General features: G+C 47.8%; 2 protein-coding genes across 5 annotated transcripts in view; both read left to right on the forward strand.

Annotated features, from left to right (window-relative positions):
- LOC138831487 (serine/threonine-protein phosphatase 4 regulatory subunit 3A) overlaps positions 1 to 6,554 on the forward strand; it is a 53,659-nt gene extending 47,105 nt beyond the window's left edge. For both annotated transcript variants that reach the window (XM_070028549.1, XM_070028551.1), the window contains exons 12-15: positions 100 to 242; positions 1,810 to 2,000; positions 3,144 to 3,367; positions 5,314 to 6,554. In XM_070028549.1, coding sequence (XP_069884650.1) covers positions 100 to 242; positions 1,810 to 2,000; positions 3,144 to 3,367; positions 5,314 to 5,424 — 669 coding nt within the window. In that variant the 3' untranslated portion in view covers positions 5,425 to 6,554. The remainder of the gene's footprint in view (positions 1 to 99; positions 243 to 1,809; positions 2,001 to 3,143; positions 3,368 to 5,313) is intronic.
- Positions 6,555 to 14,723: 8,169 nt separating this feature from the next.
- The window catches only part of LOC138831488 (protein Daple-like), a 120,039-nt gene continuing 110,224 nt past the window's right edge, over positions 14,724 to 24,538 (forward strand). Inside the window, exons 1-2 of one of the 3 annotated variants that reach the window (XM_070028553.1) lie at positions 14,724 to 14,782; positions 16,661 to 16,761. In XM_070028553.1, the coding sequence (XP_069884654.1) occupies positions 16,709 to 16,761 (53 nt within the window). In that variant the 5' untranslated portion in view covers positions 14,724 to 14,782; positions 16,661 to 16,708. Of the gene's footprint in view, positions 14,783 to 15,829; positions 15,939 to 16,660; positions 16,762 to 24,538 lie in introns of those variants that run through there. The other 2 variants (XR_011373341.1, XM_070028552.1) reach the window with 2 other exon arrangements.

Below are 24,538 nucleotides of genomic sequence, written 5' to 3' on the forward strand. Positions count from 1 at the left end.
TTATATAATTTTGTGAAATCCAACTTTTTGGTGAGTTTTATGTACCTTGTCAAAATGATATTTTCCTGTCATTAATTTCAGTATAACTCTTTTCTGTAGGAAGATATAAAATCATTAACTGCTCATGTAATTGAAAATTACTGGAAAGCACTGGAAGATGTTGATTATGTGCAGACATTTAAAGGATTAAAACTGAGATTTGAACAACAAAGAGAAAGACAAGACAACCCCAAACTGGACAGGTAAATAAATTAACCATATATTTGAACTGTTGTTTATCCTTTAATAAGTTGTATAGTACCTCTTTTTGTTGTAGTTGTTTTGTTGATTTGGTATTTTTTGGCTGGGGGAGATAGACACATAGGTTTTTCTGAAGCTGTAGGTAGATACTAACTAGTATGATGCAGAGATAACATTGTTTGTGTCTGTGATACCAGGTGATAGTTATGGTATTCAAAACTACATCAGGATACTGTTTTTTTTTTGTTGTTGTTTTTTTTATGGGTCCGGTCGTGGGGCCTGAACGCTGTCCCTCAGCTCTTCAGCTCAAGGCTAGCACTCTACCACTTGAGCCACAGCGCCACTTGCGGCTCTTTTTTTTCTGCGTATGTGGTGCTGAGGAATCGAACCCAGGGCCTTGAGCATAAAAGGCAAGCGGTCTACCACTGAACCACCTTCCCAGCCCAGGATGCTGTTCTTTCTTGCTTTAAATTACAAATTATTTTATACAAATTAGTTTATGCACTGTATGGTTTTCTAAATGTTTGGGTTCGTATTTATAGTGTACTTTTACATATATACCTAGTATTTGTCAATTCCTAACAAGTTGACATGTTTAATAATTGATCTGTAATGGTATGATTTTGATAATAAGTTTGACTCCACTAGTTAATAATAGATATGATGGCATGTGTGGTGAAGTTGATTGTCTTCAAACTCTGTGTGTTTATTCCTATTAAGATTATCTAATACTAGCCAGGTGCCAGTGACCTAGCCATATACTACTAGCTACTTAGGGATCTGAGATCTGGAAGATCACCATCTGAGACCAGACAAAGTAGAAAAGTCTGCTTAATAAGAAAAATCTTCTAAATAACTCAACAACCAGGCTGAAAGTGTGGTGCAAGAACCTTAAGTTCGAGGGAGTGGCGCTGTAGCTCAAGCGGTAGAGCGCTCGCCTTGAGCTGAAGAGCTGAGGGACAGCGCCCAGGCCCAGAGTTCAAGACACATGACCAACAAAAAATAAATAATAATAAAAAAAATTAAAAATTTTTTAAAAAATGGTTTAAAAAAAAAAAAAGAACCTTAAGTTCGAGGCCCAGCACCAACCCCTAAAAGAAGGCTTTATTTATTTTTCCCCTTAGTCATGGGGCTTGAACTCAAGGCCTTGGCACTTGCCCTGAGCTCTTTTTTGCTCAAGGTGAGCACTGTACCACTTGAGCCACATCTCCACTTCCAGTTTTCTGGTGGTTAATTGGAGATAAAAGTCTCATATAGGGGCTGGGAAGGTGGCTCAGTGGTAGAGCGCTTGCCTTGCATGCCTGAGGCCCTAGGTTCGATTCCCCAGCACCACATAAGCAAAAAGAAAAAAAGCCGGAAGTGGCGCTGTGGCTCAAGTGGTAGAGCGCTAGCCTTGAGCCGAAGAGCTGAGGGACAGAGTTCAGGCCCCACAACCGGACCAAAAAAAAAAAAACTCATGGACTTTCCTGCCCAGGCTGGTATTAAACTGCAATTCTTAGATTTTAGCCTCTTGAGTGGCTAGGATTAAAGATGCAATGAATATATTTATTTTCTTCTCTTTATTCATAGCATGCGGTCAATCTTGAGGAATCATAGGTATCGACGAGATGCCAGAACACTAGAAGATGAAGAAGAGATGTGGTTTAACACAGATGAAGATGACATGGAAGATGGAGACACTGTAGTGTCTCCATCTGATAAAACTAAAAATGATGATGACATTATGGATCCAATAAGTAAATTCATGGAAAGGAAGAAATGTACGTTGAAAATGAGGAAAAACAATGGCTTTCTCATTTCACTCTAGGTTTATCTCCTGCCAAAATAGTCAGCATGTTGACTGTTGCTCTGTAGGTATAGCTGAGTCCCTAGCTCTGTTGTGAAAGTGTACATTGTTTTTACTTTTAAAATGAGTTTACCCATCTGGACGCCGGTGGCTCACGCCTGTAATCCTAGCTACTCAGGAGGTTGAGAGCTGAAGATCACAGTTCAAAGCCAGCCACGGGCAGGAAAGTTTGTGAGATTCTTCAATTAACCACCTGAAAACTGGAAGTGGCACTATGGCTCAAGTGGCAGAGCGCTAGCCTTGAGCGAAAGAGCTCAGGGACAGCACCCAGGCCCAGAGTTCAAGCCCCATGACCGACCCACACCTCTCCTCCCTTCCCCCTCCCAAAAAAAAAAATGAGTGTACCTGCAACTCACACCTGTAATTATAGTTAACTCAGAAGCTGGAGACCTGAGAATTTACAGCCCAAAGCTAGCACAGACAGTTTGTGATACTCTTATCTCCAATTAGCCACCCCCAAAAAGCTGGATGTGGAACTATGGCTCAAGTGGTAGAGCCCTTAGACAAGCCAAAACTGCTCAGGGACAGCCCTAGGCCCTGAGTTCAAACCCCAGAATCAGTACCAAAAATCAAAACCCGAGTGAGTAAAGATGGCTGTATTATTTCTGGGAGATAAGAATACAAAATGTGATAGTGAAAGTTTCATTCCTTCTTGTAAAATTTAGTGGGTTCAATTCAGTGATAAGCTTTGTTAATCATTCCCAAGTTCTTCCTCAGCAAATAGAAAAAGTTGGTGATGTTTTAGTACCACATCCATTAGAGGTCTTAAAAGTCAGTATGGATTCTGGGCACTGGTGGTTCAGGTCTGTGATCCTTAGCTACTTGGGAGGCTGAGATCTGAGATCCTGCCTGTCTGAGCAGGAAAGTCCATGAGACTTCTCTCCAATTAACCACCAGAAAACAGAAGTGGCACTATAGTTCAAGGTATAGAGTATTAGCCTTGTGCAAAAGAGCTCAGGGACAGACAGTGCCTAGGCCCTGAGTTTAAGCCCTATGACCAACCCCCCCCCCCCCAATGAGTATGTGTAACAGCTATTGACCATATTCTTGTTTTTAGTAAAAGAAAGTGAGGAAAAAGAGGTGCTTCTGAAAACGAATCTTTCTGGACGGCAGAGCCCAAGTTTTAAGCTTTCCCTGTCCAGCGGGACAAAAACTAACCTCACCAGCCAGTCATCGGCAAACCTGCCAGGATCTCCAGGATCACCTGGATCCCCAGGTTCTCCAGGCTCTCCTGGATCCGTCCCTAAGAGTACATCTCAGACGGCAGCTATTACCACAAAGGTACAAATTTTGTCTCCTAGATTCACATTCTGTCCTTTTCTCTCTAGATTTTAAGTTTCCCTAACAGTCATTGTAATCACAGTTCCCTAAAATTCTCCTTTGAAAGGAACACAATAACAAAATTTAGAAAAGCCAGGCACCAGTGGCTCACACTTGAAGTCCTAGCTACTCAGGAGGCTGAGATCTGAGGATCGAGGTTCAAAGCCAGCCCGGGCAGGAAAGTCTGTGAAACTCTTATCTCCAATAAAAACCACTAGAAAACCAAAAGTGGCACTGTGGCTCAAGCGGTAGAGCACTCACCTTAAGCTGAAGAGTACAGGGACAGTGCCCAAGCCCAGACAGAGTTCAAGCCCCATGACGGACCCCCCCCCCCCAAAAAAAAAAAAAATGTAGGAAATACATCTCAGAACAAAGTTTAATTCTTCTGGTTGCCTTTTACAAGGACTTTTTTAAAGCATAAATTAACTTACTTATTGGACTAGCTGTTTAACAGGCTTTCATTGGGATTCACTGATCTAAATTCGAACTATAATGTCTATGACAGTCTCTTTTCCTCTGACATTAGCAGGAAAACCCCACTCAGGACTAATGAGTGATCAGAGAAGCTGAAATGAAGGGACAGGCTGAGAGCAAAGCAATAAGAATTCTCTGTGTAAGGGTACAGCAATGGGTTCTGGGGTGGGATCAAGCTGACAGGAAACCTGGATGAATAAATGAGGATACACACAGATAAGCTTCCACAGCCTGTCTGTCCTCATTTTAGGTTGTCAGTCTTCTGCAGTTTGTTTCCTTCTCCTAAGTGATTTGCTAGGACAATTATTTGATTTTTTTATTTTTATTTTTTGCTGGTCCTGGAGCTTGAACTCAGACCTTAGGTACTGTCCTGGAGCCTATTTGTGCTCAAGGCTAGCACTCTAGCCAGATGCTGGTAGCTCATACCTGTAATCCTAGCTACTCAGAAGAATGAGATCTGAGGAAAGTGGTATGAAGCCTGGCCAGGCAGGAAATTCCATGAGACTCTTTTCTCCAGTAAACTACTCAAAAAAGCAGGAAGTGGTGCTATGTCTCAATTGGTAGAGTGCTTGCCTTGAGCAAAAAGAAGCTCAGGGACAGCGCTGAGACCCAGTGTTCAAGCCCCAAGACTAGCAAAACAAAAACAAACAACAGACAAGCACTCTAACCACTTGAGCCACAGCACCGCTTATAAGCTTTTTTTGGGTTGGGGGGTGGGTTGTGGGGCCTGAACTCGACCTGGGCACTGTTCCTGAGCTCTACCACTGGAGCCACAATGCCACTTCCAGCTTTTTCTGCTTATGTGGTGCTGAGGAATCCAACTCAGGGCCTCATGCATGCAAGCAAGGCAAGCACTCTACTACTGAGCCACCTTCCCAACCCCCACTTCCAGCTTTGAATCGTTTATTGGAGGTACGTCTCATGGACTTTTCTGCCCAAGGTAGCTTCAAACAGCTATACTCAGATCTTAGCCTCCTAAGTAGCTAGTGTTACAGGTAGCTTCTGCCCAATGTAGCTTCAAACAGCTATACTCAGATCTTAGCCTCCTAAGTAGCTAGTGTTACAGGCATGAGCCACTGGCACTGGCTAGGAGAATTTTGTTTTTGTTTTGTCTGTCTTGGGGCTTGAACTCTGGGTCTGGGCGCTGTCCCTCAGCTCTTCAGCTCAAGGCGAGCGCTCTATCGCTTGAGCCACAGCACCACTTCCTAGGAGAATTTTTTTGTTAATGCTAGGTAATTTAAATTTTTTCTTCTAAAATGTATGATTAGGAAAATAGAAGAATAATGAGTTTCACTCTCACACAGTCCCATCTCCCAGATAAAACCATAAGTTAATGTGTTGAGGTAAGATCTCTACTTTTTCCAGTCTTAAACCCACAGGTATTTTTAGAGATAGTGTTTTCTTCTTTAAGCAATCTGTATTTCTCTCTGCAGGGAGGACTTGTGGGTCTGGTAGATTATCCTGATGATGATGAAGATGATGATGAGGATGAAGACAAGGAAGACACTCTACCATTGTCAAAGAAAGCAAAATTTGAGTCATAATAATGGCAACTGCCTATGATCAGTACCTGTTGACAAAACTGGTTCTCTACCCCTCCCCCCTACAGAAATCCACAACAAAGCGCAGTGGTCTCTTGTGAATGACTGATGCAGATCAGCTGCGTACACTGGACTTCTGCTCATCAAGTGCCAATTCAATGGAGCAGGAGGAGGGGATACCATGCTTTTAGGGGAAGATTTAAGCCTTTGAGCTCTCCAGCTTGGACCACACATTGCCCTTTTCTCAGGGAAGGAAATGGAAACAAAAAGCCAACAGGGCAGGGGTTTTGTAAGTGGAACTCTGGATTGACTGGTCAGTTGCTACAATCAGAACATGCTTTCTTGGACCATGTTTGAGACTTGGAAGAATGAGCCTTTCTGCCATAGTTCTTCACTAGATAAGGATGCCAGCAGTTTCTTTGTTTAAAGAGACCTGCCTTTAAAATCCATACATTCTGAACATTTTAGTCAAGTTTCAACAGGTTTGGAAAACCTCTGTGGGGGTGGGGCAAATACAAAGTTTCCTCTTTTTTATCTGTTCCCTTTGCCCTTCAAACTGCAGATTTTTTTTTTTTTTTTTGTAAAGTGGGGATTGGTCCCTACTTGATTAAAGATTGAGTGGAATTCTAGATGTGGTCATTTGTGTCATAATTTTTTTAAAAAAACATTTTTTCCTCCCCTGAGTGTATGCTTAGTTGTTAAATATATATATTTGGGACCATTAAAACATTTTTTGATGTAATATAACCTGACGTTGTGCTGGTACCTGTTTTACCATGTGTAATTTTTGTTCTACATCACAGTTCTTAATTTGTTTAGAGTTTTATGAAAGATGGTATAGTTTTTATTGACAAAAGCAAATTAATCTTACAACTATGTGCATACAAAAGCAATACTATTTTGTGACTAAGTATTTTATATTAAAATTTACATCAGCAACTGTCTCAAGATTTCAGGGAAATAGAGTGGAATTTAAAAAAACAGTTTTGTTAAACTTAGACACATGAAATTAGTATTCCAAAGAGATTCTAAAATTTCATATCTTGGGGAAATGACGGTACATTAAATCAAAATTGAGGATGGATGATTTAAAAAACATTTGACTTTTGAATAATAAAAAGAAAAGTGAAGAGCAAGAGAAATTGTATTAGTTGTATGTTTCTTTTCTTTCTTTTTCTTTTTTAACTATTCCCTTTGGAATACCAGTGTTTCCTAAACAAGTAAGGGCCATCATCTACCACTTTATTAAAGCTCTATTTGGGGGACTGGAGGTAAAGCTTACGGTGGCACACTTGTCTAGCAGTAGGCATGAAGCACTGGCTTCATCCCTAGCACCACCAAAAGAAAGTAGACTTATTGTTAGATATGAAATTATTTTAAGGAACCAAAAATTAATATCTCAAATCCACATACCCTCACTTTTAAGAAAGTGTGTTATAATGAGTAGTGGAGCTCTTTTTTTCCTTAGTAAACATGTACTTTCAAAGCATAGTTAACTATAAGAGATTTAAGTTTAGGTGGGCACTGGTGGCTCACACCTGTAATCCTAGCTACTCAGGAGGCTGAGATCTGAGGATCGAGGTTCAAAGCTAGCCCGTGCAGGAAAGTCTGTGAGACTCTTATCTCTAATAAACCACTAGAAAACTGGAAGTGGCGCTGTGTCAAGCGGTAGAGGACTAGCTGAAGAGCTGAGGGACAGTGCCCAGGCCCAGAGTTCAAGCCCCACGACTGACCAAAAGATTAAATTTGAGCTAGGCACTGGTAGCCTGGAATGATAGGAGGCCAAGATCTGAGGATTGAGGCTTGAAGCCAGTCTGGACAGACATCCTCAAGACTATTCTCCAATGAACCAGCAAAAAGTTAGAGTTGTGGCTCAGGTGGAGGAGCACCAGCTTTGTGTGAAGAAGTCAAGAATAGTGGTCTCGGAAGGTGATTCAGTGGTAGAGCGCTTGCCTTGCATGCATGAGGACCTGGGTTTGATTCCTCAGCACCACATAAGCAAAAAGAACAAAGCCCGAAGTGGCGCTGTGGCTTAAGTGGTAGAGTGCTAGCCTTGAGCTGAAGAGCTGAGGGACAGCGCCCAGGCCCAGAAATCAGGCCCAACGACCAGATTCCCCCCCCCCCCCCAAAAAAAAAAAAGGTCAAGAATTTAAAAGTCCTGAGTTCAAGCTGGGCGCCAATGGCTCATGACTGTAACCCTAGCTACTCAGGAGGCTGAGATCTGAGGATCACGGTTCAAAGCCAGCCCAGGCAGAAAAGTCTAAGAGACTCCTATCTCCAATAAACCACTTAGAAAACCGGAAGTGGCACTGTAGTTCAAGTGGTAGAGCACTGGCATTGTGCTGAAGAGCTCAGAGACAGTGCCCAGGCCCAGAGTTCAAGGCCAATGACCCACCAAAACAAAAAAGTCCTGAGTTCAAGAAATCCAAAAACTGACTTATTTTGGTCATGGGGCTTGAACTCTGGGCTCAGGCCCTGTCCTTGCATTTTTCAGCTCAAGGTGAGTGCCCTACTACTTGAGCCACAGCGCCACTTCGGGTTTTCTAGTGGTTTATTGGAGATAAGAGACTCATGGACTTTACTGCTTGGGCTGGCTTTTGAACCGTGATCCTCAGATCTCAGCCTCCTGAGTAGCTAGGATTTACAGGTGTGAGCCACCAGTGCCTGGCTGCAATAAGCCATCTTCACTGTATAGCCCAGCCTGACCTCAAACTACCTTTATAGCCCTGACTAGCATCAAACTCATGATCCTCCTGTCTTGGCCTTCAAAGTGGAGAGAATACAGTTTTCATTTTTGTACCAGTCCTGGGGCTTGAACTCAGAGCCTGGGCTGCCCCTGAGCTGCTCCAGACTAGCATTCTAACAATTGAGCCACTTCTGGCTTTTTTGGCAGTTTAGTGGAAATGAACCTCACAGCCTCCTGAGTAGCTAGGATTACAAGTGTAAGCCAGCCACACTTGGCTTTTTGTTTTTTTTCTCTCCTTCCTTTTCTGTGCCTTCCCTCCTCTATTTGTTGGGCAGGGCCTTGTTCCATTGGCCTTTAGCTCTCCAATCCTTCCTTAGCCTTCATTAAATATAAAAATTTAAACTAACTTACCTGACATTATTGGGTCTTTCCTTGGAATTTGGATAGCAGAATTAGACACCACATGCTTTCATAAATTGTGAGCTGATAAGCCATTATTTTTTATTTAAGCATTAGTTGCAGAGGTTGCAGGGTTTAGAATAGCATCAAGTTTAAACTAAGATTGAAGTGAAAATCCCAAGTGGTCAATGGATTTCTAAAACTTCTTTTAAAAGCATTGTTACCAGCTGTGTGGTTCAGATCCTGTCATCCTAGCTATTCATGAGCCTGAGACCTGAGGATCACACAGTTCAAAAGCCAGCCGGGGCAGGAAAGTCCTGTGAGACTCTTATCTCCAATGAACCACCAGAAAACCAGAAGTGGTGCTGTGGCTCAAGTGGTAGAGCGCTCGCCTTAAGCAAAAATTGCTTAGGGACAGTGTCCAGGCCTAGAGAGAGTTCAAGCCCCACAACAGACACAAAACAAAAAATTATTTTGAGCTGGGTGCCAGAAGCTCATGCTTGTAATCTTTTTGTTGTTTTTCCCTATCACGGGGCTTGAAGTCAGAGCCTGGTTACTGTCTCTGAGCTTCTTTTGGTTCAAGGCTAGTGCTCTATTAATTGAGCCACAGTGCCACTTAAGGCTTTTTTCTGTGTATATGGTACTAAGGAATGGAACCCAGGGCCTCATGCATGCTAGATACCCACTCCACCTCTGAGCCACCTTCCTAGCCCTGCACTTATAATCTTTACACAGGAGGCTGAGATTCGGATTGAGGCTCAGCCAGTCTGGGCAGGAAACTGTAAGACTTATTTATGGTTCTAGTGATAGAGTGCTAGCCTTCAGAGAAAAAAAAAAAATCAGGGACAACACCCAGACCCTGAGTTCAAACTCCAGAGCCCCCCTCCCCAAAAAAACTCCTTTTGAAGGAAAAGTTGTAAGACCTTGATAATGCTTACATACAGCTACATTAAGTTTTATTGGGCATATGAGGAAATGGAGTGGTATCAAGGCTGGCTCTGAAGTGGTTTTTGCCTGGATTTTTATTGTTTTGTCTTGGCTCCCTAGAGTGGCAAAACTGAAAGGAAATGATAGAGTCACTGGTTACAATGTCTTCTTCCTTAAATTGCTGTAGTTGGCCAAACAACTTTATGTAGCCTCCTAGGTAAATTCTCACAAGGAATAGTGGGTTTTTGCTTGGTTTTTTGTTGATAATGGGGCTTGAACTGGCTAGGCACTGGCCCTGAGCTCTGTCGTTAAAAGCTAGTGCTCTACCACTTTTTTTTTGGTGTTTTTTTAAAATTTTTTTTTTTAATGGTCAGTTGTGGGGTCTGAACTCTGGGCCTAGGTGCTGTCCCTCAGCTCTTCAACTCAAGGCTAGCGTTCTTCCACTTAAGCCACAGAGCCACTTCCGGCTTTTTCTGCGTATGTGGTGCTGAGGAATCGAACCCAGGGCCTCATGCATGCAAGGCAAGAGCTCTACCACTGAGCCACCTTCCCAGTCCACTTTCTTGTTTTTTTAACTGGCAATGAGAGCCTGATTGGAGACTGTCCTGCTTAGACTGGTTTTGAACTGCAATCCTCAGATCTCAGCCTCCTGAGTATCTGGGATTACAGGTATGAGCCACCAGTGCCGGGCTTGCTAGCTAGATGCATGTTTAGTTAACCTTTCTACCACCATCCTACAGAAGCCGCTGGCGTAAGTCATATTGCACCCACCATCTTGTGGCTTGACAAACAGCATTGGCTGTCCACCCGGTCTTCATACTGGTCTCTTGGCTTCTATAATAGCATTGTGCTTTCTTATGGCTGCTCTATATTTTAATAGCTCTCTTATCTCAAATGTAAGGCTTCTTTACGTTTCCAAGCTCCATTCAGATCACTTTTTGTGTGTGTGTGTGTGTGTGTGTGTGTGTGTGTGTGTGTGTGTGTGTGTGTGTGTGTGTGTGTGTGTGTGTGTGTGTGTGTGTGTGTGTGTGTGTGTGTGTGTGTGTGTGTGTGTGTGTGTGTGTGTGTGTGTGTGTGTGTGTGTGTGTGTGTGTCCCCAATACCATCTTGCTATGTTTGGAAGAATGTATTCTGTGTACCTTTTCTTTTGAGTGTTCTGCTTGCCTTTGATGATGGATTGACACTCATCTTTCAGTATTCCCAAGTCTCCGGAGGATGGCTAGAGATGCTCAATGGGAGAGCCAAGATGGCTTTTGCGTCACACCTGTAATCCTGCTACTCCAGAGGCTGAGATCTGAGGATACTGGTTCAAACCCAACCCAGGCAGAAAGGAGACATCTCCAAGTAATCAACAAAAAGCCAGAAGTGTATCTGTGGTAGAGTGGTAGCGTGCTAGTTGAACTAAACAGCCAAGCAAGAGCTTGAGGTCCTGAGCTCAAGCTCCAGTACCAACACAAAATAAAAGGGGTAGAGAGGAGTTTGCTATGTTGTCTGGCTTTAGTGATCCTACTTACTGCTTCCCTGAGAGTTGAGACCAGTACAGCTTACGGTCCCCAAGCTTATTGGGAGTATTGGGGGGGGGGAGCAGTTTGTTGTTGTTGTTGTTTTTGGTTTTTTTTTGCCTAGCAGGCCTTGAACCACAATCCTGCCCTCTACATCCCCTCCTTCCCCCCACCCCCCTGCAAATATTTGGGATTGCAGGCATGCGCCGTGCCTGGCCTACCCTTTTACTTTTTTCTGGGGGGGGGGCCTGAACTCTGGGCCTGGGTGCTGTCCCTCAGCTCTTCAGCTCAAGGCTAGTTAGCACTCTACCACTTGAGCCACAGTGCCACTTCGGCTTTTTCTGCTTATGTGGTGCTGAGGAATCCAACCCAGGGCCTCATGCATCCAAGGCAAGCGCTCTACCACTGAGCCAACTACCCAGCCCTCCTACCCTTTTATATTTTGTTTTTGAGGTAGGATCTCCGACTCTTTCCTAGTTTCCTCTCAGTCCATCTTTGGCTGCCTTTGAAGTCAGGAATTTGCTTCTGTCTCCGTGTGATTACAGGCACTTGCTGGGCTCTGGCGCCTGACAACTGTAATCCTAGCTACTCAGAAGGCTGAGATCTGAGGCTTTTGGTTCCAACCAGCCCAGACAGGAAAGTCCCTAACACTCATCTCCAATAAATCAGAGTAAAGCCAGAAGTAAAGCTGTGACTCAAGTGGTTGAGTCAAAAAGCTAAGGGACAGCATCCAGACCCTGAGTCCAAGCCTCAATGTTTTTGGTAATGTGTACCAAAAAGAAAGTGATTACAGGCATATGCCACCAAGGCCGGTCGCACCACCCCCAAAATAATTTCTGTTTAGCAAAAAACACAGTGATAAGCCGGGCACTGGTGGCTCACACCTGTAATCCTAGCTACTCAGGAGGCTGAGATCTGAGGATCACGGTTCAAAGCCAGCCCGGGCAGGAAAGTCTGTGAGACCCTTATCTCCAATAAACCACTAGAAAACCGGAAGTGGCACTGTGGCTCAAGCGGTAGAGCACTCACTTTGAGCTGAAGAGCTGAGGGACAGCACCCAGGTCCAGAGTTCAAGCCCCATAACCCGACCAAAAAACAAAAAAAAAACAAAAAAAAACAACCCACAGTGATCCATAGAGAAAAAAAAAAAACCATTCCCTCCTTTATCCCTAAGTTATATACACAAATAAAACTGCAGGAGATATAAAAATATCACTACTGAGATGGAGTCCTGAGAAGGAGGAGACAATTTATCTGAATGAAAAACCCAGCTTCCACCCAAGAAAGAACATAAAATCGGCATGTACATTTATATCCAGAAATGAAAAAGACATTTAAAAAATAAGAGTCAAGCCAGGCACTGATGGCTCATGCCTGTAATCCTAGTGACTCAGGAGGCTGAGATGGCTCATGGTTCAAAGCCAGCCCAGGTAGGAAAGTCTGTGAGAGTCATCTCCAATTAACCACCAGAAAACTGGAAGTGGCGCTGTGGCTCAAGTGGTAAAGCACTAGCCTTTAGCGGAAGAGCTGAAGGACAAGCCCTGAGTTCAAGCCAAAAAAAAGTCAAGGCTCAGACAGATGGCTCACTGTGGGTGGTTGGGAAGGAAGGAGGAGGCTGGGGGCACTGCTGGGTGTGTCTTAACTGCTCCTTGAAGCTCCTGCCATTCCCCTAGGAGACTCAGACCCAATTGCTCATAAAGCAGCAGTAGTAGGATGGATCGGAAGATCAGGAGCAAGCAGGTAATCCTTGCTACTCAGGAGGCTGAGATCTGAGGATCATGGTTTGAAGCCAGACCAAGCAGTAAGGTCTATCTCCAATTAATTTCTCCCCTCAAAAGCCAGAAGTGGATTTTTGGCTCAATGGTAGATTCCTATCTTTGAGCCAAAAGCTCAGGGACAGTGCCAGGGTCCTGAGTTCAAGACTCAGGCCCAGGACTGGCACCAAAAAATAAAAATTAAAGAAAAAGGATGAACAAATGATTGTATATTTTTACAAACTTTAGAGTCTCCACACCCTTTCTTACATTCATCCATTAATTCTTTGGTGTCTTCCTACCCTTAATAGACACCACCCAGCTCACCTGCCCAGCTGTCCACAGGGAACAGGGTAGCTGTGTTAATTTCTTTTGATTTGAGCACAGGATCTGTGGTGGATACACCGATAATTGCAAACCAGCACAGGTAACTCACCCTCAAAACAGAAATTCCTGCTGCAGCCAGGTGCTGGTGCATCACACCTATAATCCTAGTTACTTAGAGGAGGTTCCGATCTGCAGATCTGGGTTCGAAGCCAGCCTCGGCACAAAATGAGACTCATCTCCAATTGACCAGCAAAAGCTAAAGTGGAGCTGTAGCTCGAGTGGTAGAGACAGCCCTGAACGAAAAAGATAGAAGTGTGAGTTCCCAGTACTTGTAGGAAAGAAAGAAAAGCTAAGAGAATTTCTTGCTGTGGCTGTAGCTCAGTGACTTCTTAATATCCCAGGGAGAAAATCTGACACCTGGATAGGAAATATGTCAAGACTGTAACAAAGACCTTGTGGCTTATACCTATAATCCTAGCTACTAAGGAGGTCGAAATCTGGTTGAAAGCCAACCCAGAGAGAAAAGCCTGCAAGATAACAACTATAAAATAACCAGCAAAAAGCAGGGGTGCCAGTGGCTCATGCCTGTAATCCTAGCTACTCAGGAGGCCGAGACCTGAGGACTGTGGTTCAAAGCCAGCCCAGTCAAGAAAGTCTGCAGGACTCTTATCTCCAATTAACCACACACACATACACACAAAAAGAGCAAAAAAGCTCAGGGACAGTGCTCAAGCCCTGAGTTCAAGCCTTGGGACAGGCATACACACAAAATGTACGGCTCGGGCTGGGAAGGTGGCTCAGTGGTACAGCGCTTGCCTTGTGTGCTTGAGGCCCTGGGTTCGATTCCTCAGCACCACATAAGCAGAAAAACAAAGCCGTAAGAGGTGCTGTGGCTCAAGTGGTGGAGTGCTAGCCTTGAACTAAAGAGCTGAGGGACAGCGCCCCGGCCCAGAGTTCAGGTCCCACGACGGGAACCCCGCACCCCAAAAAAATGTACGGCTCAACCAGACACCAATGGCTCCCATCTATAATCCCACCCATCTATAATCCTATAATCAAGAGGCTGAGGTCTAGAGATCACTGTTCAAAGCCAGCCCGGACTGGAAAGTCTGTGAGACTCTTACCTCCAATAAATTACAAAAAGGTTGGAAGTGGAGCTGTGGTTCAAAGTGGTATAATGCCTGAGCGGAAGAAACTCAAGGGACTGTGCCTAGGTTCTGAGTTCAAGCCCCAGAAAACGGCAAAAAGTAAAAGTAGGGTTTGACCTGTTGCTCAAGTGGTGACTTGCCTAGTAAGTGCAGTCTTTCAAAATAAAAAATAAAAAACCACAACAGGAAGGAAAAAAAAAACAACACAACTGACCACTTCAGAGCAGGGGCCTTCTAAGGAAAGCTGGATGCACGCACACCTCCGACTTGTTCTCCAACCGCCTTAATTTCACAGACTTAAAATTAAGGGCCTCTTCTAATGAACTTGTAGAATACAGCCACAGGTCTCCGAAGTTGAGTTCCTGCGGGGTCTTTTCTGTTGCAGGCCTCGCTTACCAGCCACACCGGGCTGTAACGCGGCGTGTGGCCGGCAGGAGTCGCAGCGCCCACACTTGACAACGGCCAAGCTCCCCACGGATCTGCCCCCACAGCGGCCAGGGAAAGCTTGCAGCGTCCTTGCTGGGCACTGCCCGGACCGACCCCGAGGTTTGGCTCCTCTGGGAAACTCATTTCCCTGAGGATTGAACCCGTGAACCGACACCGAGTGCTTGGAACCAGGTCTGAGTCCACGCGTGCAATCACCGCCCCGCGGTGCAGGGGACGGGGGGCCGGTCTGCACCTGGGGCGCGGGCGGCTGCCTTCCCTCCGCACCTCCCATCCCGCCCCACGGCTGGTGTCCCGGCCGCTTGCGTTCCTGGTCCCTTTTGCCACCGAAGCCGCAGCGAGGCACCCCCGGGCGGGCCTCGGCACCCCTCCCCGGGGACAAGTGGCCGCGGCGGGCTGGAGTCGCCGGGGCTGGGCCGGGCCCCAGTGGGTGCGGCCCCATCACCCGCTTCCTACCGGAACTTCTAGAAGGCTAGGGGCGCGGGAGGTGTGTTGTGTCTGTGCCCGCCAGCCCGAAGCCGAAGTCGGCGTAAAAGTTTCCCCCGGACACGCAGCGCCCGAGCCCCGCGGGTCCCGGGGCCAAGGCCAGGCCTGCCTCCACGCCGAACCCCGAGGCGCGCGCGGGATCGGTCCTCCCGCCTCGGGCTGGGCTCCTGCGGAGCCTCGGGAGGCCGGCTCGGCGGCTCGGGCCGCGGGCTGCACCTGCCCGGCGCGCCGGGGACCGGGGAGGAGGGGTGCAGGCCCCGGGAGCGGCGCGGACGCGGGTGGGCGCTCCTCTCCCGCACGTGGCGCCTCCCTGCGCGCGTGCGCCTGCGGGGTGTGTGTGTGGGAAGCCTGGGCGCCACGTGCTGCGGCCCCGCACGCGGGCAGCCGGGGGGGGGGTCAGGCGTGGGCGCTGGGCAAGGCCCACGTGCGACCCCGCTGCCGCCGGGCGGCGTCCCCGACACCCCGCGGCTCCTCCCGCGCCCCGGGCTCCCCCGGGGCGGGCTGGGCCGCGCAGCGCGCCGGTCGCCCGGGGCTGCGGAGGGGCGGGGCGCCCGCATTGTTCCTCCCCCTTCCCCAGCCCGGGCGGGGCGCGGGGCCGCCGCGGGGCCGCCGGGGCCGCGGAACGTGGGCTCGCGCGCCCCGCCTTTGTCTCCCGGGCGCGAGCCGCCGCAGCCCCGCGCCCCGCCGCTCGCTCGCTCGCTCGCTGTCCGGAGCCGCTTTGTGCCGCGGCGCGGGGAGGGGGGACGCGGACGCGGGGTGCGGAGCCGGCGGGCGCAGCCTCGGCATGGACGTGACGGTGTCGGAGCTCATGGAGCTCTTCCTGCAGAGCCCGCTGGTGACCTGGGTGAGTGCGTCCGCTCCACCTCCCCTTTGTTGGCGCCCGGCTCTCCCCGCGCCGGGCCGGGGTGGGGGTGCGGCGCGGCCGAACCCCAGCCCTCCGCCCCCCCCCGCTCCGCCCGCCCCCCTCACTCCCGGGGCCCGGGCCCTGCGGTCTCCGCTTCCTACTCCGCAGCCCGCGCCTCCCCAGGCCGGGCCCGGGCCGAAGGGGGTTACACCTGTTCCCGCCCGGCGCGGGGTCCCTGCGCTCACCCCTGTTCCCACCGCTCCCTCACCCCCCAAAAAAGCACCCCGCGCCCCAGGGGATGGCCTCGTGAGGTCTCTGCACCCTGAGACCGGGTGCGGTGAGCCTGGGGGCCGCCGAGGGGGACCGCGCACAGGCCGGGTGGGCGCACTGCCGTCCCGGGGCGCCGGGACGCCAGGGATTTCTTGAGCAGCTCCACTCGTCGTTGATTTATTTCCTTAGTTTGCCTCTTTCTTGCCCCGAGACGCTGGAGAAAAGAAAAAAGTCGTGGGGAAGTTTTCCTTCTCCCCTGCCTGGCGACTGTTGCCCGGCCACGGGCGCAGGGTGGGCCCGGTGCCTGGCGGGGTCGCGCGGCGGCGCCTCCCGCACCCCGGCCCCGGCCCCGGCCCCGGCCCCGGCCCCGGCCCGCGCGCGCCCTTTGCCCCCGGGGCGCCGCTCGCTCGCTCGCTGCCCGCGCGTGACTTCCTGTCTTAACCTCCCCGCAGGTGAAAACTTTTGGCCCGTTTGGAAGCGGGAACCAGGACAACCTGACTATGTACATGGATTTAGTGGATGGCATCTTTCTGAACCAAATCATGTTGCAAATGTAAGTTGCCCTCGTCACCGAGGAAGGCTCGAGAAGGAGCGGCTTTAGAAAAGTTTCCGGCAGTGGGGGTGGCCCGGGGAGATGCGGGGATCACGGTCTTGAGGTGCTTTTTACCAATCTGCTGGGTATGTTAGGCCCGCAGCTTGTTTGGGGGAAGGAAATTTGGCCTCGACCCCGGGTGCAGGTGGTGTGATTGACTTCATTGTTATTTAAACAATGGCTTTTTTTAAAAGCCTACTTTATGTTGTGGGGGTTCTGGGAGTTGGGTTTCAGGAAGTTTTGGGGTGGTGGACTGGAGCCTCAGGGGCGAGTATAAAGCCTCAGTGTAGATGTATGGACACCCTCAAGATTTCCTTTGCCCCAAGAGCAAGTGCAAATTTTAAATCCAGTCCTGTGAGCGGGGTTCAAAGTGACTGTTAGAATGGGCACGGAGTGTCCTGTGCTGGTGCTGGTTGGTTTGGAAGCATATGGACGGCTACACAGCGTCTGGGTGGAACTTAGGCTTGCTGGTGTGTATGGCAGACCACATCCTTTCCTGTAGCTGAGTTCTGCAGAGCCTGCCCGTCTGTGTGATTGACACTCTGCCACTGTGTAGGTGTTGGCTCCTACCTCCGCATTGTTTTAAGCTCAGACTGCAAGAGCACATTGGAACTGAGTGTCAGCATGATGCACGTGTGCTGAAAGCAAAATAAAACATCCTAATGTTCTCTGAATCGTATATATCCCAGCACCAGTCCTTGAACTGAAGAAGAGGAGGGGGGGGGGAGGAAGCAGAGGAGGAGGCGAGAGTTCTGGCATATCCAGAAGTGATTTGAATAGATCCTACCTGAAAAGATCTGTTTGCGATTTTTTTTCCAGTTACCTTGCACCTTTAATTTTCGTAAGTCATTCCGTGTCACAACATAGGAAAGAGACTTTACCACCTTTGGGGGGAGCAGTTAGGTTGTTCTGTATCTATAGATACATCAAGATATCTGTCTATCTAGTGCCAGTACTGTGGCTTGAACTCAGGGAATGGACATCACATAGCGCGCTGCCATTTGAGTCACAGCTCCATTTTCAGCTTTTGGGTGGTTAACTGGAGATAAGAATCTCACAGTCGTTGCTGCTGGGCTGGCTTGAACTATGATCTCAGAACTTGCCTCCTGAGTAGCTAGGATTTCAGGTATAAGCCACCAGCTTTTTGTTGTTTTTCTTGGTGTCACTCCTGGGGCTTGATTGAACTCAGGGCCTGGGCACTGTTCCTGAGCTTTTTTTTGAACAAGGTCACTCTGCCACCTGAGCCACCTGTCTCTTTTTTGGTGGTTAATTGGAGATAGGGTCTCATAGATTTTCCTTCCCCTGTTGGCTTTGAACCACGGTCCTCAGTTTCTCAAGCCCCCTGAGTAGCTAGAATTGTAGGCCACCTGTGCCTGTATTTGTTGATACTTAAGAAAAAATTAGCCAGGTGCTGGTGGCTCACGCCTGTAATCCTAGCTACTCAGGAGGTTGAGATCTGAGGATCACGGTTCAAAGCCAGCCCGGGCAGGAAAGTCGGTGAGACTCTTACCTCGCATAAACTACTAGAAAACTGGAAGTGGCGCTGTGGCTCAAGGGGTAGAACGCTAGTCTTGAGCTGAAGAGCACAGGGACAGCACCCAAGCCCCAGAGTTCAAGCTCCAGGACCAACCAAAAAAAAAAAAAAAACAAGCTTAGCAATCTTCCTTGTTTGATTCTCCAGAGACTGGTCTGGTGACCTGGCTGAGCTGCACTGACGATCTTAGGCTACTCAGGGGCAACTTCCTGGTGTGGTGGGTTGGAACTGGGGCAATGCCCCCCAAATCCCTTTTCTCTAGTTCTCTGAAACTGCTGGGTCCAACAGGTGCCCGAAGCTGTGTAACTTATACATGTCCTTCCCCACTCCTGAGAGAGACTGGTTAAAGAGCTAGCAGTGTGTGTCTGTGTGTGTGTGTGTGGGGGGGGGAGCAGCCTTTCATTCAGTTTTTACACCCAGGCTCTGGGGAGAACAAAAGCCCCAGGCTGTTTCTCTTTCTTGCCTGACCTTTGGAATTCCTGAAGCAGTTACCACTTGCTTGTAAATCAGGGAAGCCTGCTGCTGGCCATTCCTTTGAGAAATGCCAGCTCATCACTTGTTTGAATGTGGCCTGCAGCTATGTTGGGTTGAAGGGCTGCTCCCTTTTCGATGTTATTTTCATTCTGTGACGAGCCGAGATGATCACTCTGGAAGTGGGTGTTCTCATTGCACGGGTGCTTTCCTGGATTAGGAAAGTGAGGGGCGGGTGGGTAGGTGGGCCCAGGACACTTCCAGCACCTGGGTTCCTGCTTTGGGGGGGCCGAGAATAACCTGTTTCCAGGTAACAGGAGCCTGTGGAAACGGGTGGGAACTGAGTGCAGAGGGAACTTCTGGAGGCTGTGGAAATGTCCTGTGCACTGTTTGTCATTTCCCGAGCTCTTCCCGCTCGGCTTAGGGTGCTCTCTGCAAAAGTCATGTAAGTGAAACACAGATACGGATCCTGGGGTACAGCTCATTGACAGAGCACTCGCCTGGTTTGGGCAAGGCCCTAGGTTCCAATCCCAGCCTCCTACTCTTAATAACACAAGAATGCTGGCCTAGTTAGTGTTGGACAGCCTCCATGGCCTCCGGTAGGACTGGCAGGTCATTCCATGCCTCAGTTTCCTAATTTGCAAACTGAGACATGAAGTTCATCTGAAATGGTTTGGGGGTTAAATGATGATGTTCTAGTATTTATTTAGCCCAGTGCTTGTCACAGAACTGGTGTGGAGATCAGTTTCTTACTCAGGATCATTGTGATCCTTGTGATCCAGAAAGGATTTGAGGTACCTGGGAGATGATTTTTGTTTTCATTCCCTCCCACCCACCTACCTCCCTACCCCACTTTTTTTTTTTTTTTTGGCCAGTTATGGGGCTTGAACTCAGGGCCTGAGCATTGTCTCTGAGCTCTTTTGCTCAAGGCTAGCACTGTGCCACTTTGAGCCACACTACCACTTCCAGTTTTCTGGTGGTTCATTGGAAATAAGAGTCTCATGGCCTTTCCTGACCAGGCTGGCTTAGATGCTCAGATCCCAGACTCCTGAGTTTCTAGGGTTACAGGCATGAGCCACCAGTGCCCGGCGTGTTGTTGATTTTTTGATATGTTTTTTTCATACATTCTTAGTCTCCAAATGACTGCATAATTCTGAGCCTTAGCCGTCTTTCAATAAAGTCTGTGGTGTCACTGGACCCTGGGTCCTCATCTGAACCACACATCTGACCCTACTTTCTCCCCTGCTGCCCAGTGAAGAAATGTCAGGGCCACGAGCAGAGCAGATAGATGGGTGCTGGATTGTGGGGCCTTATCTCCTGAGCTGGATACCCAGAGACTTAGCTGCTGCTGCTCCGGGGTGATAAATTCTCCCAGAGTTTTGTAGGCTTGCTCTGGCCTGGAGGAAAGTGCAGAGCAGTCATGCAGACTGGGTTGCTGCGGCTCAGATAAGGGACTGTTACTTAACACTCCACAGCCATCTGGAGGCTGGTTGGGGTCACGTGACTGCACCTGCCATTGTCTGGCAGTAGCCCTGGACTCCTGGTGAAGTGATGTCACCCTTACCTGGAAGCAGGAAAGCCCTACGGGCTCAGCTTTCAGGGGAGGCCCAGGTCTTCAATTCCTGAATTGAAGAGACATTAAAGGCCTGCTGAAGTGCTCCGAGCTCCCCAGCGTTGATGAATTGGATACAAGAGTTTTGTTCTTTTGTAAAAAGTTAATAGGGCATTGAGCCTAGCACTAGGCAAATTCACTCCTTACTGTGCTACTTTTTGTTGTTCTTGCTGCTGGTGGTGGTGGTCATGGGGCTTGAATTCAGGGCCTGGGTACTATCGCTGAGCTGTTTTTTGCTCAAGGACTCTACCACTTGAGCCACAGCTCCACTTCTAGCTGCTTTCATGTGGTTAATTGGAGATAAGAGACTCACGGATTTTCCTGCCCAAGCTGGTTTGAACCGAAATCCTCAGATCTCAGCCTCCTGAATAGCTAGGATTACAGGCGTAAACCACCAGCGCCCAGCTTCTGCTACTTATTATCTGTTAGATTGGGTAAATGACTCTAGTTCTTTAAGCTTCAATTTTCTGATCTGCAGTAAGGGGACAGGTTTAGGAAGGCCCAAATATGACGATGCTTATAGAAAATGTCGATCCTTGTGGCCCGGTGAGATCTAGAGCTGCGTGTGTGTAGGCACATGCTCTCCTTTGTGCCAGTGTACCCTCTGGTGCACACAGGTACCTATGAAAGAAGCCACCAACCCATTTGGTACGCTGGCTGCTTAGTGTAGCTGGGAGCTAGTGACGCGCAGGAGTAAATGCAGCCACTGCTGCTCATTTGTTCAGATTCTCCCCTGATCCCTCGTTACGGCTGTACAACTCGAGAGTAATTTGTTAATTATTCAGAGGTTGGAAGCATGCTCAGGCCAATGGGGGAGTTTCTTCTAAAGAAGCATTTGAAGGCTAATTCCCCCCTTCCCCAATATTGGCCTGCCTAAGGAGCCTAAGTTTCCATACACCTGTCAGTCGAGTGGTTGCAATAATGTTGGAACAGAAGGATATTTATTTGGGAATTTTCTAAACTTGGTGGTGAGCACTCTTACTACTGATTTGCACCTCCAACCAAGTAATTTCCTTTTTATTTATTTTTATTATTTTTGCCTGTAGGATAGGACATTGTTCATGGGGGCTTTGAGTCTTTAAAAATTACACAAAATCCAGGCACTGGTGGCTCACGCCTATAATCCTAGCTACTCAGGAGCCTGAGATCTGAGGATCATGGTTCAAAAGCCAGCCTGGGCATGAAAGTCTGTGAGACTCTTATCTCCAATAAGCCACTAGAAAACCGGAAGTGGTGCTGTAGCTCAAGCATTAAGCGCTTGCCTAGAGCTGAAGAGCTGAGGGACAGTGCCCAGGCCCAGAGTTCAAGCCCCACGCTGGACCAAAAAAAAAAAAACCCAAAATAAAAAAAAAATACACAAAATAAGTAGGGTGCTGGTGGCTCACGCTGTAATCCTATATACTCAGGAGACTGAGATCTGAAGATTGCAGTTTAAAGCTTGCTTGTCCATGAGACCCTTACTTCCAAATAATCTCAGAAAAAGCCCAAAAGAGGGACTGTGGGGCTCAAGTGATAGAGCACTGGCCTTGAGCAAAAGGAGCTCAGCGACAGTGTTCAAGCCAGAGTTCAAGCCCCAGAACTAGCAAAAAAAAAAAAAAAAATTACATAAAACAATTCTCATTCACTGTAGGAAGATAGCAGAATAGGAACTTACAGATGAGCCCGTAATTGCTTGTGATTTTGTGATGCAAAGATGACAGTTTAATATTCCTGTACTTCCCAGATGTTGTGAACAGTATGTGTACTAATATGTGCCCTCGATGTGTTTTATAGATGGGGCTCTGTTACTGTTTCCTGGAATATTTCATTTAGCCTGTGATATGTTGTGGATGTCTCTCTGTGGCAACACATAATTTCACTTTTTTTTTTGGTCGGTCGTGGGATTTGAACTCTGGGCCTGGGTGCTGTCCCTGCGCTCTTCAGCTCAAGGCGAGCGCTCTAGCCACAGTGCCACTTTCCTTCATTCACTTTTAAATTTAGGGTTTTTTTTTCTTTTGAGACAGGGTACATAGTCGGTGCTCCTGCGTTAGCACCAGGCATGTGCCACCACACTTTGCTTAAATTTAGGAGGCTTTTCGTTTGTTTTGAGGGCTTGAATTTAGGGCCTTGTGTTCTTATGAGGTATGCTTGCTCATGGCTAGCATCCTATCCCTTGATGGCTTCCAGACTTCTTTTTCCCCCCTGACACATTTGGAGATAGTTTCATAAACTTTCCTGCCTAGTATGGCCTTAAACTGAAATCCTCAAAAGCTCAGCCTCCCGAGTAGGTTAGGATTCCAGGCCTGAGCCACTGGCACTTGACTAGAAAGTGTTAGGAGTTCAAGTCATAGTTGGAGTTCAACTTTCCCAAAAAGGAGGAGATTGCTATAAACTGAAATTCTCCAGCTGGGAAGGTGGCTCAGTGGTAGAGCGCTTGCCTTGTTTGCATGAGGCCCTGGGTTCACTTCCTCAGTACCACATAAGCAGAAAATGCCGGAAATGGTGCTGTGGCTCAAGTGGTAGAGCACTAGCCTTGAGCTGAAGAGCTGAGGGACAGCATCCAGGCCCAGAGTTCAGGCACCATGACTGACAAGAAAAAGAAGTTCTCACGTGAAAGTCCTAGCAAGAATTGATTTCTTTCTCTCTTTCTCTTTCTCTCTCTCTTTCTTTCTCTTTCTCTTTCTCTTTCCCTCCCTCCCTCCCTCCCTCCCTCCCTCCTTCCCTCCCTCCCTCCCTTCCTTCCTTCCTTCCTTCCTCTGTTTCTCTGTTTCTCTCTTTCTTTCTCTCTCTTTCTTTCTTTTGGGTCCAGTCATGGGGCCTGAACTCTGGGCCTGGGCGCTGTCCCTCAGCTCTTCCGCTCAAGGCTAGTGCTCTACCACTTGAGCCACAGTGCCACTTGCAGCTTTTTTTCTTTTTGCTTATGTGGTGCTGAGGAATGGAACCCAGGGCCTCAGGCATGCAAGGCAAGCGCTCTACCACTGAGCTACCTACCCAGCCCCCTGATTTCCATTTTTCTTTTTTCTTTTTTTTTTTATTGTGCAGAAGTTTATTTTAATTTTAATTTTTTAATTTTTTTATTGTGAAAATACTGCTCAGAGGGGTTATTACATGGGCAAAATAATGAGTACATTTCTTTCTTTCTTTTTTTTTTTTTTTTTCGGTCCGGTCTTAGGGCCTGAACTCTGGGCCCGGGCGCTGTCCCTCAGCTCTTCAGCTCAAGGCTAGCACTCTTACCACTTGAGCCACAGCGCCACTTCCAGTTTGTTTTTTTCTTTTTGCTTATGTGGTGCTGAGGAATCGAACCCAGGGCCTCAGGCATGCAAGGCAAGCGCTCTACCCCTGAGCCACCTTCCCAGCCCATGAGTACATTTCTTATCAAGCATTGTAGCCTCCCCCTTTGTTTCCCCTTCCCCCATCCCTTCCCATCCTCCCCCCTCCCCCCCCCCCAGAGTTGTAAAGTTCGTTTTCGACATAACAACTTGTACATCTCATTGTTGCAATGGGTCCACCTGTATCCCTATTTAAACGATTTGTTTTTTCCCTTCCCCTCCACAAATTATACCGACATCAAATACAGTGAAAGCAGGGGTTATACCATGGGGGAAGGACATACAAAGCAACAAAGAAATAATCTTATAAATGTGTTAGAAACGGTCGCATGAAAAAAAAACATTTGAATACACATCTTAGGGTTCATTTGATTTCTATTTTTCTATTTGGAAGTTTTCATGGCTACAGGAAGCCCTGGGGTGAGCTCTCCACATCTGGACCACTGTCACGCATGCAGTCACGCACACCGGCACCGGCGCGTGCTTTCTGTCCTCTGACATCATGCTGTGAGGCACTAGGACTTTTTTTAGTTGTACAGGAACTGTCATATGAACATTGCTGGGCTCTTGTTTGTTTTTAATTTTTGTCGGATATGTTTGCTCAGACCAATGTAGCCAAATACATTTTCAGTTTAACTATTACACATTCATTGTTTTGTACTAAGTCTTTAAAATTGAGTGTATGTTTTATGCTTAGAGGAGACTTCATTGTAATTGTGGTCAGCCTATAGTTCAGGTGCTCTCTGCCTACCTGTGGCCACGGTTACTGTACTGGACAGTGTTAGCGCTGGTGGTTGCTTAATGACATAGATC

Source organism: Dipodomys merriami, unplaced genomic scaffold, assembly GCF_024711535.1.
Source record: "Dipodomys merriami isolate MVZ:Mamm:240054 unplaced genomic scaffold, mDipMer1.0.p SCAF_198, whole genome shotgun sequence".
In the NCBI taxonomy this organism is placed as follows: domain Eukaryota; kingdom Metazoa; phylum Chordata; class Mammalia; order Rodentia; family Heteromyidae; genus Dipodomys; species Dipodomys merriami.